At 40.5% G+C, this 19,731-nt stretch overlaps 1 protein-coding gene across 1 annotated transcript in view; it reads right to left on the bottom strand.

Moving 5' to 3' along the window:
* Positions 1–930: 930 nt before the first annotated feature.
* Positions 931–19,731, bottom strand: part of LOC126282244 (probable cytosolic Fe-S cluster assembly factor CPIJ010948) — a 60,109-nt gene continuing 41,308 nt past the window's right edge. The window contains exons 8-9 of the mRNA XM_049981835.1: positions 15,675–15,832; positions 931–1,249 (exon numbers count right to left, since the gene is read on the bottom strand). Coding sequence (XP_049837792.1) covers positions 1,008–1,249; positions 15,675–15,832 — 400 coding nt within the window. The 3' untranslated portion in view covers positions 931–1,007. The remainder of the gene's footprint in view (positions 1,250–15,674; positions 15,833–19,731) is intronic.

The raw sequence follows: 19,731 nt of genomic DNA, 5'->3' as shown, positions 1-19,731 counted from the left end.
TAACGATGTCCTCCTGAGTAGTCCCCGCCCGGAGATCCAAATGGGGGACTATTTTACCTCCGGAATACTTTACCCAAGAGGACACCATCATCATTTAACCATACAGTAAAGCTGCATGCCCTTGGGAAAAATTGTGACTGTAGTTTCCCCTTGCTTTTAGCCTTTTACAGTACCAGCACAGCAAGGCCATTTTGGCTAGTGTTACAAGGCCAAATCAGTCAATCATCCAGACTGTTGCCCCTGCAACTACTGAAAAGGCTGTTGCTCCTCTTCAGGAACTGCATGTCTGTCTGGTGTTTCAACAGATACTCCTCCGTTGTGGTTGTAGATGCACATACTACGTATGTAGTTGAATTTACAGACTTCACATCTATGTGACTCATTGCATAATCGAAATTCAACAGATTTCTTTTAGTACTCATATGAATAACTCCTCACTTTTCTTTAGTCAGGGTCAAATGTCACTTTTCGCATCATACAGATATCTTATCCAAATCATTTCACAATTCGTTTTGGTCATCTGATGACATGTACAAGAATTTGCCTTCGCTAAATCTGATATTACTGCCTCAAATGATGAACTCTCGCATGTCCTCTCTTATGTTGGAGTAACTATTATGGTTTTTCATTGTATTGTGTAGTCCTTCTAGGAAAGGGTTCACTTACTTCTTATTTCCTCAACTGTATATTAAAACAATGCTTCCTGAAATTCTGATCACTAATAATGCTTGGATTTTGTAATGTAATGAAATTAGCTTATAATGTTCCCCCATCATCATATGCATAGTGCTGGAACAAACTCTATCATGAGAGCTGCTTCAAATAGTTTCAAGTTGCATGTCGCAATCAACATAGATTTCGCTAAAAGGATTTAGGTGGTTTAAGAACTACGATCAGAGTCAACAGGATCTTATAATAAATAAAATGGGAAAAAGTTACAGTACTCTGTATTTACAAATAAATACAAACATTTTTACATAAAAGGTATAAACTATTGTAAGGAACAGTCACCATTTAATATTAAGTGGGGTAATAGTCTTTTCAACAGGATGGAAAGTAGTGTGCAGCAGCGACTGACATCTACTGCTTCCTTTTCCACCAAGCCAGGACTCATACAGTGACAGAGCAGCAGTATTCTCATTAGGAAGTTGCCAAGGCAGACTGTGGTAGGCAGCCTCCAAACGTGAGGTCAGGTCTCGTACACTCTGTCCGTCAGCAGGGCGCACCTGGGCTCCGCCGTTCAAACAACCTTTTAAATGGTAAATTAACAGTAATGATGAAATATTAAAGCAATTTCAAATAAACACTACAAGTGAGTGGAAAGGGGAGAGACATTAAATAGCAGAGGGGTGGGGGTTAATTAAACGCTAACATGCATAAAACCAGTTAACGTTGGAAGGCAGAAATATACCTTTATATGGTCATGAAAGTTCTGGTAGAATGTAAACATTCTGGGAATAAAGGAGACAACTCACCAAATTGTGAAAGCACCGAGTCATCAACAGGCACACAAAGAACAAAGCTTGTGTGTGTGTGTGTGTGTGTGTGTGTGTGTGTGTGTGTGTGTGTGTGTGTGTGTGCGTGTGTGTTCCATTCAGTACTGATCCATGAAATATCTAGACATACAGTTATGAGCTTTGACAAAACCACTGGAGCTTGACCAGAACCAGGGATATGAACAAATATTGTTTTATTACTAATAAGTAGTAACAAATAAAAATTTCTGTATTTAATATGAAAACAGATACAAATAGCTGATAACTGATTTTTCAGGGGAGGCAACTAGGAAGGAGGAGATGCAAAGTGTAAAGGATGTGTCAGAAAGGGCGAAAAGTCACTCAAGCACCAGTATGGAGAGAGACGTTTCTATTAGGGTGGATGGGAAATCAGACAAGGAGGAGGACTGAAGCTGTGGTAAGCTAATAAAAGAATGACACAGAGGTGCCAAATGTAGGTGTTCAAACTTTGATACCAGCACTGGCAACACATGGTGCTGTATCGAGGCCTTGTGGATGCTCAGCCAGCAACCTACACCACAGAGGGGTTATGCAGGCACAGAACTCACAGGGGGCAGCTGTTCAGGCCGTGCTCTGTCCAGTCACCAGGTAGCAACCTAAGCACCACCAGAGGTCACTGGTCTTGCAGACATTTTCTCCTCCGTGGACCACACAACCGAAAATAGTACATGCAGTATCCTGGGAACCGAGCATTATTTAGGTCGACGCCTGGGCTATGCTCCGGCAGTTCCACTTTCAAGTATAATTATTGTCACCTTGCTTCCAGCGTGACGGAACCAGACAATGTCTCTCCTACGCGCTGTTACTGCCCCAGCACATGCAGTACACCCACAGATTCCTGCCTGAGAGGCTGCCAACCATACTCATATCGCCTCTGCAAATCTCCAACTGCCTCTCCCATTTCCAACTCCATCGTGAAGGGCTTCTGGAAGGTTCCCCTGCCGTTCCAGCAGTTTGACAAGAAGATTGAGCCGTGGGTGAACAGTGTTGCACACATGGAATGGCACTTCTTAGCCCACAGCTTCACAAATAATATCTGGCAGCACGCCTTCGTTCTGGCATACATGGACCCATACATTTACTACCTCCTGCAATAACGTAACCCGGAAGACAAATCCCCACATTCTCCCCTGCGATGAGTTGAGGTCCAGTTTGTAGAAATACTTTCATTCCCAGCTGCACGTGGTGGCAGCTCACTGCAAGTTTTTCAGCTGCTATAAACTTAATGAACAGCCTTACCTGAATGGATTACCTGCCTCCATGGTTTATCTTGTGGCTGTTTCCAGCGTAGTAATCCTCAGTGTAAGAAATCATATGTGGCTTTCTTGGTCTGGGATATGATTCTTGTATATGGTCCTGATGAAGGACCACCCATGGATCTCCTTAAATTGAAGAATCATTCCTGAGGAACAGGTCCCTATTATTCAAGCTTTTGAAGCCTTTAAGATCATCAGCCACCCTGCCGGAGACAACCAGCATGTCGACCTCAGCCCCAGTCATGCCATCCATCGAGGTCAAATTCACATGGTGCAGGCAAAGACTCAGTGGCCAGATGCTACCCTCAACATTTTCCTTGTTGCAGCCTGTGTTTTATTAGTCACCACAGCCATCAAATCCACTAAGAGTGTGCTAAGTACACCTCTTGCAGGAAATTTGGCCAGTAGGCTGAAGTGTGCATATGGCTCGCTTGGATGCAGCGGTGGACGACAGGATGGACCTGTTACCAGATGTGTCCTACATCCAATCTGACCTTTCCCACTCAGAGGACTCTCTATCGCTCACAGCCATCAAGAGGCACACTGGAGGAGGGTTGCATGAACACAGAACTAAAATTTGAAAAGACCTTTAAATATGTCTGCTTGTGTCTGTATATGTATGGATGGATATGTGTGTGTGCACGAGTATATATCTATCCTTTTTTCCCCTCTAAGGTAAGTCTTTCCGCTCCCGGGATTGGAATGGCTCCTTACCCTCTCCCTTAAAACCCACATCCTTTCATCTTTATATATATATATTTCCACACCAGCCAGCTCTCGTTGTGTCCAGGTGGTAGTTCTTCAGCTCCTGGCATCTGCAGGTGCGTCGTCGACTTCTTCCAGCCTTGCCTTCTCTGGTGAAATGGTGAGCTTCTTGGATGTTCTCAGGAAGCTCTTTAGCGATCTCAGCTGTTGCTGTGGTGGATTATGTCCATGCAGTGGATGGGCACTGTCCTGTTCCACTTTCAGTCTCTCCTTGTTGGCAGCCACTGTTCTGCGTACCTGTAGTGGCGCTATTCCAGACAGGCAGTAGAGCTTATCAGTTGGGGTAGGTCTTAAGCAACCTGTGATCAACCTGCAGGTTTCGTTGAGAGCAATGTCTACTTGTCTGGCATGAGATGACCTGTACCAGACTGGAGAAGCATATTCAGCAGTAGAAAAGCACAGTGCCATTGCAGAACAGTGAATAATTTGTGAATGTGATCCCCACTGTGTTCTCGCTAGTTTGCGAAATAGGTTGTTTCAAGCGGAGATTTTCATTTTGGTGTTTTTGCAGTGAGTTATGAATGTCAGTGTTCTATCGAGAGTGACTCCTAAGTATTTAGGTGCATGATGACGCTGGAATTGGATGCCTGGCCATGCAATATGTAGCTCTTTTCCATTTTAGTTCTGTGTTCATGCAACCCTCCTCCAGTGTGCCTCTTCTCCCATCAGTGACACTCAAGAACTTCAAAACCAGAAATGTTCCCTTCTCACTCAGAGATAAATTCTGACTGTATCTACAGTGGTTGCACGATGAAGTTACTGTCACTCCCATTCGCCATGTGTAGGCAAAGAATGAAACTACAGGAAAACAACTGAAAATTCCCAGTACTTAATGGACCAAACAAACAGATGAAGATTAACTGAACTCTGCAATATATTCTATCTGAAAATAATTGCAACATGCTTCAAAAAAAGTGGAACAGAGATCACCTAACTCACTCATCGGTGAATTGAAACTGACCATACAGTAGTCTCTTATTCAAGCCACAAAGAAGTTATGAATGTTCAAGTCAAAAAGACAGACTCAGACCTTTACTTGACAAGAATGAAATTACACTTCAGACCTTGGAGATTCATTAAAAACAAGACAAGACTGCAGTGCATGTGCAGCATGATTTCAGCAACCCCAGATGGAGACAGTGCCTCTTTAAGGTCATCACACCTTGGCTCCCTGGGCCCTCAGTTGTGAAACACCAATTTGAGACTTGTGACCACACTTGTCGTTGTTGTTGTTGTTGATCTGTGAACCATTAAACCACATTTATTTAATGGCTATGTGTTTCCTTGTGTTCCTAATTGGAACAACTACAGCACAGTAATTAAACCAGAATGTCTTTATTGAAAACTTACAATGAAAATGTTGAGAAAAAGGAACGCAAAATTGTAAGAAAAATTCTAGGCCCAACACTTGTGAATGAACAATACCAACTCAGAAGCAATCAGGAAATCAAACAATACACAAACATCCACAGTGACATTAGAAAATGCACTTTAAGATTCTATGGACACATTAAAAGAATGAACCCAGACAAACTTGAAAAACAAATGGTCAGTTATTTGATAACAGGAGGAATGCCAAAACGGACATGATGAAATTGGTTGGCAAGATCAAAACTGATCTGAAATTATTACAAATTACTCCAGAAGATGCCCAAAACTGCGAAATCTTCAGGTCCAAAATTAGCAAATGGCAAGCTAACCAAGAGGAAAAACCAGAGAAGATGACTGGGACAATATTGTATGAGCACAGAAAGGAAGCTCACAGAAAGAGAACAAAATAAATATGGGTACAAAGAAAAGCAAATACCCACCTCCAAGTGCTCTGTGTAGTCCTAATGGGCTTATTGGTAAATAATAATAATAATAATAATAATAATAATAATAATAATAATAATAATATAAAAACTGCATCAATAGTGCTACTGAAACTAGCAGCTATTCTAGTGGGATTACACACAATATCTTTCCATATTAAATGTAGCCATCAGGTTGCTTATATCGAGTGAATGTAGTGGTAGATTGGAGAAATTAATGTGTAAGTCACCACATAATTTTGCTTGCTTTTAACTGTATGTATTCATGGCATTTACATATTTTTTAGAACTGTGAAACAATGACATCAGGCAATCTGTATTCAGAAATAATGATTACTTAATTGTGAATAGGTTCAAGCACTGTGTTTTACATCATTAAGATGATCAGTTTTGTTCGATTTACAGAAATTAACCCCAATTTTTACAATAATTAGATACAGCTGCTTTCACAGGTTGGCCTGCCTCTGATAGGGCAGGATATTCCTGTGAAAAGACTGCCGTATGATGTGCTCGGTTGGTGTTTTGGACAGGCTTTGTACTTATGTCTTCCACAGCAGTATGATTCATGTAAAACAGGTTGGGAAAAGGTGTGGCATAGATATGAACTAGAGTATTTTGTAAATTGATCTGTGGCAGAATATTATTTTCAGAGGGCTGAGAAGGATTATAAGCAGGATGTACTTCTTCTCCAGTCACAATGATAAGAAGTAAAAGGCCTGATAAAGGATCCGGATAATTAGATAAAAGTCACCAAAACTTTACTATGTCTACACAACTGGCTTCAGCCTTTTGCTTCTCTGCAGCATAATAAATGAAGTCTGTTCAAAACATTCCCGAACATTCATAATTTCGCACCAATGGTGTGTTAGAGCAAAATGCGCTTGAAGTCCCTGTGCACACCGGTGTTTAATGCGTAGCTACCACACATTTCATTGTTGTATGTCTGTTAGTTATTGTTTAGAGCTGTATTGAGTAGAATGTTGTGTCGCTCAGTTTACGAATTACAAGATGGCAGAGTTAGGGAGACTACGTATCTGCATTAAATTTTGCATGAAACTCAAGAAAACCTTTACAGAGACACATCAAATGATGTAGGAAGACTATGGCAATGAGTGCTTAAGTCGTATTCAGTGTTATGAATGGTTCACACAGTTTAAAAATGACTGGATAGGAGTTAAAGATGACCCTTGCTCAGGATGCCCTTTAACATCTACAGATGACAATCATGTCAGGAATCTCAATGAAATTGTGTGTGCCAATCGAAGACTAGTTGTCTGAAACTTTGGAGAAGAATGTAACATTTCAGTTGAATCATGTCATGAATTCCTGACACAACATTTAGGAATGCATTGTGTTGCTGCAAAGTTTGTCTCACGGCTCATGAGTCAAGACCAGAAAGACATTCACCTCGCAATCTGTGAAGAGCTTTTGGATTGTGCAGATGAGAACAAAATGTTCCTTAAGAGAATCATAACTGATGATAACAAGGCCCCCGGAGTAGACAACATTCCATTGGAACTACTGACGGCCTTGGGAGAGCCAGTCCTGACAAAACTCTACCATCTGGTGAGCAAGATGTACGAGACACGCGAAATACCCTCAGACTTCAAGAAGAATATAATAATTCCAATCCCAAAGAAATCAGGTGTTGACAGATGTGAAAATTACCGAACTATCAATTTAATAAGTCACAGCTGCAAAATACTAACGCGAATTCTTTACAGACGAATGGAAAAACTAGTAGAAGCCGACCTCGGGGAAGATAAGTTTGGATTCTGTAGAAATGTTAGAACACGTGAGGCAATACTGACCCTACGACTTATCTTAGAAGCTAGATTGAGGAAAGGCAAACCTACGTTTCTAGCACTTGTAGACTTAGAGAAAGCTTTTGACAATGTTGACTGGAATACTCCCTTTCAAATTCTGAAGGTGGCAGGGGTAAAATATAGGGAGCGAAAGGCTATTTACAATTTGTACAGTAACCAGATGGTAGTTGTAAGGGCATGAAAAGGGAAGCAGTGGTTGGGAAGGGAGTGAGACATCTCCGATGTTATTCAATCTGTATATTGAGCAAGCAGTAAAGGAAACAAAAGAAAAGTTTGGAATAGGTATTAAAATCCATGGAGAAGAAATATCAACTTTGAGGTTTGCCAACGGCATTGTAATTCTGTCAGAGACAGCAAAGGACTTGAAAGAGCAGTTGAACGGAATGGATATTGTCTTGAAAGGAGGATATAAGATGAACATCAACAAGAGCAAAACGAGGATAATGGAATGTAGTTGAATTAAGTCGGGTGATGCTGAGGGAATTAGATTAGGAAATAAGACACTTAAAGCAGTAGATGAATTTTGCTATTTGGGGAGCAAAATAACCGATGATGGTCGAAGTAGAGAGGATATAAAATGTAGACTGGCAATGGCAAGAAAAGTGTTTCTGAAGAAGAAAAATTTGTTAACATCAAGTATAGATTTAAGTGTCGGGAAGTCATTTCTGAAAGTATTTGTATGGAGTGTAGCCATGTATGGAAGTGAAACATGGACGATAAATAGTTTGGACAAGAAGAGAATAGAAGCTTTTGAAATGTGGTGCTACAGAAGAATGCTGAAGATTAGATGGGTAGATCACATAACTAATGAGGAAGTACTGAATAGGATTGGGGAGAAGAGAAGTTTGTGGCACAACTTGACCAGAAGAAGGGATCGGTTGGTAGGACATGTTCTGAGGCATCAAGGGATCACCAATTTAGTATTGGAGGGTAGCGTGGAGGGTAAAAATCGTAGAGGGAGAACAAGAGATGACTACACTATGCAGATTCAGAAGGATGTGTGTTGCAGTGGGTTCTGGGAGATGAAGAAGCTTGCACAGGATAGAGTAGCATGGAGAGCTGCATCAAACCAGTCTCAGGACTGAAGACCACAACAACAACAACAACAACAACAACAACAACAACTGATGATGAGACGTGGGTATATGGTTATGATGTTGAGACCAAGTTTCAGTCTTTATAGTGGGTCAAGAAGGGTTCTCCACGACCAAAAATGCTCATCAGATCACATCAAATGTCAAAGCCATGCTGATAGTTTTCTTTGACTTTGAAGGATCAGTTCACCATGAATTCGTACTTCAGGGACAAACTGTTAATCGATGGTACTGTCGGGACATGTTGCAACACCTGCGAGAAAATGTGAGACGGAAATGACCTGAAATGTGGTGAGACAATACATGGTTCTTGCATCACGGTAATGCACCCACACATTCATCCCTGTTGGTGTATGACTATTGCACAAAAAACGAAATCACTGTGCTGCCTCATCCTCCATACTCTCCAGACCCGGCCTCTGCGGACTTTTTGTTACTTCCAAAGTTGAAAACCCCTTTGAAAGGATGAAGATTCGCAACGATAGAGAGACAAATGAAAATGTCGCTTCATGTAATCTCGCAAGAGGCATACCAAGACTGTTTCCAGAAGTGGAAATGGCAATGGGAGCAGTGTATCAATTGTGGAAGAGAGTATTTCGAAGGAGACCAAGCACAATAAGTAAATGATAAACGGAGAAAAATTTTGTGGTCAAAGTTCCGGAACTTTTTGAACAGACCTCGTACACTTGATAATGGTCTAGAGCTTGATATCCAAAACCAGTTGTGTGGAATTAATGAAGTTCTAATTAAGTGAATTGAACGATAGTTCTGGAATCAGCATCATCCAAACTTGGAGGAACTAATAATATGGTTAAGTTGTGCCAGTCACAAGTGGTACTAAATTATAAGGAGGAGAGGGATGTTCACTTTACAGCTTGTTTATGGGGGTGGTCTGTGGGTTAGAGGCATGAGTGGATATGGCAATGTAAATTTGTTTTCGGAGTAGGATTGGGGGTAATAACTATCTGTGAAGGCAATGTCATCTGCCCTCTCCCCTTTCTTCACCATCACTTCATACCCACTCTACACTCACATCCTTCTCCCCAATCTCCATTGTCCAAGCCACTCCCTATACACAACTCCCCTGCCTAAGGCCAGAATGGGCCCAGTGGTGTCGCATTCCTATCATATGCACCTGCTGCCTCTCCCTCCCAGAAGTCAGCTGTCCTTCTCAAACCTTACCTCACCTCACCCTCCTCCTTTCTTAACCTTGCCCTCTCCATCCGATGAGCTGCAGTGCCTGCACAATGTAGCCACCTGGGACAAGGTCATTGTGCAGGTCTATGTATGTGTATTCTGTTACCTCTGAAGAAGGATTCATCTGAAAATTCAGCAACATTCTTTATCTCACACTGAAGACTCAGCACCTCAACGCTATGCACCTACCTTAACTCCTTCAATTATTTATTTTTAACTAATTTTTGAATTTCCTAAGATTTTTCAGTTTCATGTCATATCTATTTTTATACTCCAGCTTGTCGCAGGAAGATTTCTTTCAAAAGCTAGTAAAGTTTTCATTCTCTTTTTTGTTGATGACTAAATGCTTCTGCTATTTAGTGAGTGGTCTCATTTACTCCTAAATTATTTATATGCTGCCAGAAGTTTCCTAACTATATTTAGTTTCAAAATGATGCAAAAAATTATTATACCACTCTAGAAAGTGCAAATTATTCCAGCTAAGATGGTATTTAAGTATTCTAGTTTTGCCCTGATTTAATAGTGGCCTCCCTCCTCCAACCACAAAGTTGAGATATCTTTGTGATCAGTCAAAGACTCAAAGCATACTTTTTAAAGGTTTTCAACAAAGAATACTATATCTGACCTCACTAAATAATAAATAATTCTTAAATAAGAAAAATTATCTCACTAATATGGTCCATAAGTTTACAAAGTCCTTCAATTGTGGGGATCATAAAATTGTAGTCAGTAAATTAAAATGTTATGGCATTAATGGCTCTCCTCTTGCATGTACAGAGTTCTCCTTTCATAATGGAAAGCGTAGTGTCATTCTGACAAATTGCATTACAGCAGTAAAACTACACACATAATTGGAAAATATAAAATTTATGAATTCACAAGTTTTTGTGTTGGGACCACTCCTGCCCGTAACTGGAAATAATGTTAAGGATTCTTCAGTAACTGTAATGTTTGCTGATGGCATAAGTGTATTAACCCAAACACAACCATACCAGAAATGGTCAAATAGGTCTACAATGAGTGCTTAGCAAATAGTTTAATCTTAATCTCACAGAAACTCAATACACAATTTCCAATAAGTTAAACAAATTTATTGATGCCAAACCACCCACCTAGAATTCCAAACTCTCACCTGGTTCAGATTCAGTGATAACATCTTTGTGATCTGGAACACAGGTGAAAATGCCCTACGCACATTGCTCAGAACCTCGACACTTTCTCCCACATTCTACATCTACATCTACATCTACATCCATACTCCGCAAGCCACCTGACGGTGTGTGGCGGAGGGTACCCTGAGTACCTCTATCGGTTCTCCCTTCTATTCGATTCACCTGGTCCTCCTCAACCCAATAAGCCTACCTCAACTTCAAGAATGGTTACTTCAGTACCTCCGTCTACATCAACTACTACCAACACCTCCACCTCGACAGCTGCCAATCATTCCATCCCAAGAAGTACCTTCCACATCGCCTAGCCACCCATGGTTGTCACATCTGCTGTGAGAAGCAGTCCCTCTCCTTGCATGGCAAGAGGCTCACTGAGCCCATCACAGAGTGAAACTACCATCCTAACTTTCTTTGGAAACATATCTCCTGTGTCTTGTCTCTCCAGTCTCCCCCAACACTTCCCAATGTCCAGCCACAAAGGAGCACTCTCCTTGTGACTCTGTACCATCCAACATGGGAGCAACTGGATCACATTCTGTGCCTTTTTCTGTCTACCTCTCATTGTGCCCTGAAATGAAGAATATCCTCCACACTATTTCCGCAGTGGTATTCCATCACACACCAATTCTGTGCAATATCCTTATCCATCCCACCTCACCTCTGCTCCCAACCCCTTGCCTAAAGGCTCTTATCCCTACAATGGAATCAGATGCAAAATATACTCCATACAGCCTCCCATTAGCACCTACTCCAGTTCTGTGATAGGCTTCTCCTACCCCATCAAAGGCAGGGCTATCTGTGAAAGCAGCCATGTGATCTACAATTTAATCTGCAACCACAATGTCACTTCCTGCATAGGCATGGCAACTAACAAACTCTTTGTCTGCTGGAATGGCCACTGCCAAATTGTGGTCAAGAGACAGCAGGACCACAAGTTGCTGAGAGTGCTGCTCAACATGATGTGCTTCATTTTAATAACTGTGCTTCACAGTCTGCACCACCTAGATTATTACTACCAACAACATGTTTTCTGAACTGCGCAGGAGGGAACTCTGCCTGCAACATACCCTTCATTCCCACAACCACCCTGGCCTCAAACATTGACTAGTCCCTGTCTTACAACCACCTACCCCCCTTCCCTGCTCCCACTCCCGCACTACACACGCTTTCTGTCCCACTCACGCTCCTACTAGTCTTATCTCCTTTCCCATCACAGCCTCCCGACACTGCACCTAGCAGCCCCATTTTGTCCCCACCACATCCCTAAACGCCCCCACAGACAGCACAGCATCTTCCCCCATCACTACCCTGCTGTCTCTCCCCCTCACCATTTGATGCCGTCTCCTTATCCCCAACACGCATCTTAACATATTGCTGCTCAAGTCAGATGCAGTCGGCCTCCATCGCTCAGAGACAGTGGCCATCCGAAAGCTTAATATTTTAGCAGTATTATTCATTGCACCTGTCTACGACCTAATGCCTCCTCTATGTAGTGAGAAGAAATCAATCCGTTCGGTATTGTTGTTATTTCATCCAGGACTTTCCATTATTTAGTTTTGCTGATAGCAAAAATAGACACTGTTTGGCATACATTAAATGGGTCACTGTGTGTAATATTCATTGGTGTGTAGTCAGGTCACAAGCTAAACGCAATCAGCACGTTGATAATCTAATCAAAAATTCAGTCTCTCATATTGTTCATAAACAATTACCTCTCACTGAGCCGACTTATAAGTGGAATCACATACTTCCACTTCGCATTCTTGAAAGGTGTAAACTTGTATGTAATGCATGTAAAGTCAAAAAAGTATTTATTCAGCAAGGGAAAACGATTAAAATTTTGCGGGAAGTAGAGAATAATTCACATCACAAAGGCTTCCTCACGGGTAGTTACACTCTTTTCCACATACATTTACTCCATTAGTTTATCTGTAGTTAATTCTAAAAACAAATTTCAGATTAACTACGATTTACACAGCCACTATACAAGACTCAAAAATATAGTGTCCATATAGACTGTGACATAACGTAGATAAATCCCAGGTATTACCTTGTTGCCTTAATTGAGAACATTGATTCCCCTACCTACAGAAATGTGTGCAGTCACATTGAAATTAAAAACGTGGAGTCAATATAACCATTCACCATATAAAGGAGGTATTGGTGAATAGACACAAACTAAAACGGGAACATTTCAGTTCACCAACCTGCATTCTCCATTATATCACAGGTGCACACAGCCCACTCCCCCGACCCCTCCCACTCTGTCCACCTTCCAACCACCAACAACTACAGTGTTCTAGCAGAATGTCGCTGAGAGTATATACCGTATTTACTCAAATCTAAGCCGCACCTGAAAAATGAGACTCAAAATCAAGGAAAAAAATTTTCCCGAATCTAAGCCGCACCTGAAATTTGAGACTCGAAATTCAAGGGGAGAGAAAAGTTATAGTCCACACCACCAAATCGAAACAAAGTTGGTCCATTGTAACATGAGACACAATTTAGGTCAAATGGATGAAAATATAGCTACAGTAGTTTGGTTTGAGTCGTAAGCTTAACAATTAAGCTTTACCAAGTGCTTTGTCTGGTTTGAATCGATTGCTTATTTTGCTTTGATCTGATAAGTGCTGTTCTCTTTGTTATAGGTGTTTATGTCACTCTAAGCTGAAAATGCATTATTGTACTGTGTCATCCATTGTTTGTCGCATTCTGATAATGAGTGCTTACGGATTGTTGCTGCTCGCGGCATGGCTTGCTTTTGTGCGCGCTACCATGGCTTACAATTTAAATAAAAAAGAGGAGAGAGAGAGAGAGAGAGAGAGAGAGAGAGAGAGAGAGAGAGAGAGAGAGAGAGAGAGAGAGAGAGAGAGAGGAACTGCCTCATAAGCGAAACAATGGCAAGAGACTGTTATTTGTTGTTACTTACATTGCTGCTTTCTTTGATAATGATCAACAACAACCAAATAATAGACTGCGTATGATAGAAGATGTTCTGAACGAGAGTTTAGCGAAAAATTTTCTCCGTTTGAAAATCTTTGCATACGCCTCTTTAATACATTACATCCTGCACAGAAATTAGAGTCATCTTAGATTTAAAAATCTAGTCAGTTGCCGTGCTTCATTTCTGACTATCACTATTCAGCATAAGAATAATACGAATATAAACATTACATGATATATATATTCTTCTGTGTTTGCTGTTGTCTCACTCTAGTTCCGTAGTTTATTAGGCATACGGGATTTAAATGAGAGAGCAGCAAAGACAAAAGAATACAGGGCATAATGTTTACATTATTCTATCTTTTCTTTTAATTTATTTACTGACGCAGAGGTTTTGATGCCAGTATTTATCTTCGGGCCTGCAAAGCATGCCTGTGTAGCATTACATATATTCGAAGGTAGAAGTTAGTTATGGTGGCACCTACCAACATTTTTCAGAACTTCCGCTTACTTTGCACTAGATTCTATGCTGCAGGTGGTTTTTTGGATTACAAAAACCGAAAAAAGTGCGGCTTAGATTTGAGTAAAAATGGTATACACTATCTAATCAGAAATATCCAGACACCCCTATGTAATGTAGAATTGACCACCAGATGTAACAGGAGGTTGAACCACCAGTATAAAAGGAGGTGGGAAGTATTGTGTTGCCAGTAGAGAAGCAGTAACAGCAGAACAGGTCTTTCAGGAGAGCTCAGTGACTTTATATGTGGACAAGTCACCAGGTGTCACCAGAGTAACAAATTCGTCAGGGACATTTCAATCCTTTTAAAATTGTCCACATCAACTGTTGGTGACATGACTGTGAAGTGAAAATGCGAAGGAACAACCCCAGCTAAACCATGACCAGGCAGGCCTCATGTACTGATTCATAGGGGCCATTAAGCAGTGTGGAGGGTGGTTGTAAAAAGTCACATGAATTCAGTGGAAGAAATCACTCACGGGTTCCAAAGTTCTACCAGCAGTCCAGCTAGCACAATGACTATACGTACAGAGTTAAAAAGAATGGGGTACACCGTTTGAAAAGCTCCTCATTAGCCACACAATTCTGTAGTCAATGCTAAGTGATGCTAAAGATGGTGTAAAGAATGACAGCACTGGATAGTGGATGACTGGAAATGAGTGACTTGAAGTGACGAATCATGCTACACCCTGTGGCGATCTAATAAAAGGGCTTGGATTTGGCGAATGGCTGGAGATGATTACCTGTCATCATGTGTAGTGCTAAATGTGAAGAACTGAGGAGGTCATGTTATGGTATGACGATGTTTTTCATGTTTAGAGTGTGCTCTCCTTATTTAAGAAAATGCTAAATATGGAAGGATGTGAGTGTAATTTACAGCACTGTGTAGTGCATACAGTAGAGGAACACTTTGGAGATTATGATTAATTGTATCAGTATGACAGTACACCCTGCTATAAAGGAACATCTGTGAGACAATGGTTTGTGGACAATAATATTCCTGAAACAGATTGGCCTGCATACAGACCCACCTGAACTCAATGGAACACCTTTGGCATGAGTTAAGTCAACTTCACTGTAGATCCCAGTATCCGACATAAATACATTCTTTGATTTTGGTTCTTGATGAAGAATGGCCTGCTATTCCTCCACAGACATTCAGATATCCCATTGAGAGTGACCCGAGCAGAGTTCAAAAAGTCTTATATGTGTAGGGTGGACAGATCCTATATTAATGTTCACTAACAGGCCTCCAGATACTTTTGATCAATAGTGTATACATGTGCACTCTGAAGTAGAAAGCTAATTTTACATTGAGGTACTATGTTACAGTTCTTGTATTGTGCCTATCCTCTACTCGGCATCCTCCTAGTGGTTATCTTTACTCATTCCTTTGTTAGTCTACCATTCTCTACTTTTTAATATCAACACTGAAGTTCAATAAAATGAAAATGGCACAAACTGCACATGATGAAATGAAGAGCTGGGAATAGGAACATACTAAAACAACATACATGTACAGTTATTTACAGTTCAGACATGATACTTTGTGCAAAAGCGTAATTATATCTACCTGATGGACAAGCCATTACTTCCACATAATGGTAATGTGACTTCCCTCGCTTCATTTTCTGGACTAAGTTCTGAATGTTGCGAAAACCATTAGTAATTGCAAAACGCAGAACCACTTTACTGTCCTTTTCTAAGGTAACCTCCTGAAAATCTGGATTTCTGAAAAAGAAAGTTAATTTAATATTAAAAACAGGGAATTTGGCAGAGATGACAAAGAAATGGAAAAAAATAACTGAGAGGTTTGCAGAAAAGTCTTCAAGTTTCAGCTTATTTTTAATACATTTAACTTATACTGTCATTCTATATCTGGTATAGAACCGGATGAATTAAAATTATAATTTTCCAAGTTGTAAATAATAAGCACTAATTACCACATTCATACATGCCTCACAGATAACATATAACAGAGAATAACCCTCAGGTATGAGGAATGTCTCAAAATGTAGATAACCAAAGAGATACAGCTAATGTAAACTGTTTTTGCAGTATTCGTGAATACCTATCATTAAAGGCATGTGACTTTTATGAAAGACAAATCGCACATTGTACCCTATAGTAAACAAGGCAGCAAATTACTGTCGTGCACAAGTTAGCGCAAAAAAAAAAAAAAAAAAAAAAAAAAAAAAAAAAAAAAAAAAAAAAAAAAAAAAAAATAAAATAAAAAATTGGTATTCCTACTAATAACTTGTCCCAATATCTAACAATCCTGTAACATACAGGCTGAGAGTAGGATCACAGAACACTGCATTTCTTTGTATATCACTAAGGGTACCACATCTACATATGTGTGGTTACTCTGCTATTCAAAATTAAGCGCCTGGCAGAGGGTTTCCTGAACAACCTTCAAGCTATCTCTCTACCATTCCACTCTCGAATGTCGCGCGGGAAAAACGAGCACTTAAATTTTTCTGCCCAAGCCCTGATTTCTCTTATTTTACCGTGATGGTCATTTCTTCCTATGTAGGTGGGTGCCAACAGAATGTTTTCGCAATCAGAGGAGAAAACTGGTGATTGAAATTTCATGAGCAGATCCCGTCGCAACGAAAAATGCCTTTGTTTTAATGATTGCCACTCTAATTCACGTCTCATGTTTATGGCACTATCTCCCATATTTAACGATAATGCAAAACGAGCTGCCCTTCCTTGAACTTTTTCGATGTCATCCGTCAGTCCCACCTGATGTGGATACCACACTGCACAGCAATACTCCAGAATAGGGCGGACAAGCATTGTGTAAGAAGTCTCTTTAGTAGACCCATTGCAGCTTCGAAGTCTTCTGCCAATGAATCGCAGCCTTTGGTTTGATCTACCCACAACATTATCTATGTGATCATTCCAATTTAGGTTATTTGTTATTGTAATCTCTAAGTATTTATTAAAAACAAAGATTCCAAGACTTGCCAAGCGGGAAAGCGCCGGTAGATAGGCACAATAAATAAAACGCACAAACACACACACAGAATTACGAGCTTTCGCAACCGGCGGCTGCTTCGTCAGGAAAGAGGGAAGGAAAAGAAAAGATGAAAGGATGTGGGTTTTATGGGAGAGGGTAAGGAGTCATTCCAATCCCAGGAGTGGAAAGACTTACCTTAGAGGGAAAAAAGGATAGGTATATACTCGAGTGCGCGCGCGCCCACACACACACACACACACACACACACACACACACACACACACACACACACACACACACATCCATACATACACATATGGTGTATTTATTGTGCCTATCTACCGGCGCTTTCCCGCTTGGTAAGTCTTGGAATCTTTGTTTTTAATATTTTTTCCCATGTGGAAGTTTCTTTCTATTTTATTTACATCATCTCTAAGTATTTAGTTGAATTTACAGCCTTAAGATTTGTGTGACTTATCGCGTAATTGAAATTTAATGATTTCTTTTAGTACTCACGTAAATAACTTCACACTCCTCTTCATTCAGAGTCAACTATCACTTTTCGCACAATACATATATCTTATCTAAATAATTTTGTAATTTGTTTTGGTCACCTGATTAGTTTACAAGATGGTAAATGACAGCATCATCTGCAAATAATTTAAGGGGGCTACTCAGATTGTCTCGTATGCCATTAATATAGTTCATGAACAATAGAGTGCTACAGAAGAATGCTGAAGATTAGATGGGTAGATCACATAACTAATGAGGAAGTATTGAATAGAATTGGGGAGAAGAGGAGTTTGTGGCACAACTTGACGAGAAGAAGGGTTCGGTTGGTAGGACATGTTGTGAGGCATCAAGGGATCACAAATTTAGCATTGGAGGGCAGCGTGGAGGGTAAAAATCGTAGAGGGAGAACAAGAGATGAATACACTAAGCAGATTCAGAAGGATGTAGGTTGTAGTAAGTACTGGGAGATGAAGAAGCTTGCACAGGATCGAATAGCATGGAGAGCTGCATCAAACCAGTCTCAGGACTGAAGACAACAACAACAACAACAACAACAACAACAATAGAGGGCCTATAACAGGTCCTTGGGGAATGCTGGATATTACTTCTGTTTTACTCGATGACTTTCTGTCTACTAAGAACTGTGACTTTTCAGACAAGAAATCATGAATCCAGTCATACAACGGAGGTGATATTCCATAGGCATGCAATTTGGTTAGAAGATGCTTGTGAGGAACAGTGTCAAAAGCCTTCTGGAAGTGTAAAAATATGGAATCAATTTGACATCCCCTGTCAATAGCACTTGTTATTTCATGGATATAAAGAGCTAGTTGTGTTTCGCAAGAATGATATTTTCTGAATCTGTGCTGACTATGTGTCAATAAACTGTTTTCTTTGAGGTACCTTATAATGTTTGAATACAGTATATGTTTTAAAACCCTACTGCAAATAACATTAGTGATAAGGGCTTGTAACTCAGCGGATTACTCTTACTTCCCTCTTTGGGTACTGGTGTGACTTGAGCAATTTTCCAGTCTTTAGGTAGAGATTTTTCTGTGAGCGAGCAGTTGTATATAATTGCTAAATATGGAGCTATTGTATCAGCATACTCTAAAAGGAACTTGACTGGTATACAATCTGGACTGGAGGCCTTGCCTTTATCAAGTGATTTAGGCTGCTTTGCTACACCGAGGATATATACTTCTACGTTTCTCATCTTGACAGTTGTTCTTGATTGGAATTTAGGAATATTTACTTTGTCTTCTTTGGTGAAAGAGTTTCGGAAAACTGTGTTTCATAATTCTGCTTTAGTGGCACTGTCATCAGTGTCTTCACCATTATTATCGCACAGTGAAGGTACTGATTGCGTCTTGCCACTGGTGTGCTTTATACATGACCAGAATCTCTTTGAGTTTTTGCCAGATTCCAAGACAGAGTTTTATTGTGGAAATTATTAAAAGCATCTCGCATAGAAGCAAGCGCTATATTTCGAACTTCTGCAAACCTGACATGTTAGTTGCCCTGCATGACAGGCATGTTGTGCTAGTAGTACTGGCATGCCTTTCGATGGCTACATGTGTCGATGGGCATGGCTGGGCAGAGAGAGGGGGGAAGGAGATGGATAGTGATAGAATGGGGGAGGGGGGGAGGGAACAGAGAAAGGAGGACAGGAGGAGACAGAGAGAGAAAGAGAGGGAGGATGAGATGGATGGAGCGAGAGGATGGAGGAGATGAAGAGACAGAGAAAATGGGGAGAAGGAGATGAACAGAGGTGGGAGGACGAGTTGAACAGAGAGAGTGTGGAAATTGTAGAGTATCCAAGTAGTCAACATCAGTTAAATTCAGTGTTGGTGATGAAGATATGGAGCACAAATGGAAAAAAAATTCAAATGCATCATTCACTATGCCTTAGATACGTATGTTCCAAGCAAGGTCTTCAGGGATGGGAAAGACTCACAGTGAGTTAATAGCCATGTAAGAAAACTGCTACATAAATGATGAGTGCTTCATCATAGATTCAAGAGAAGTCAAAACCTAGCTGAGAAACAAAAGCTGAACAAAGTAAAAATGAGCATAAGAAGAGCATTAAAAGAAACATCCACTGACTTTGAAAGTCAAATTTTGTGAACTGATCTGACTAAAAACCATATGA

Source organism: Schistocerca gregaria, chromosome 1 (assembly GCF_023897955.1).
Source record: "Schistocerca gregaria isolate iqSchGreg1 chromosome 1, iqSchGreg1.2, whole genome shotgun sequence".
NCBI classification, from domain to species: domain Eukaryota; kingdom Metazoa; phylum Arthropoda; class Insecta; order Orthoptera; family Acrididae; genus Schistocerca; species Schistocerca gregaria.
The sequence above is the reverse complement of the archived record's forward strand: the minus strand, read 5'-3'. Positions and strand labels throughout refer to the sequence as shown.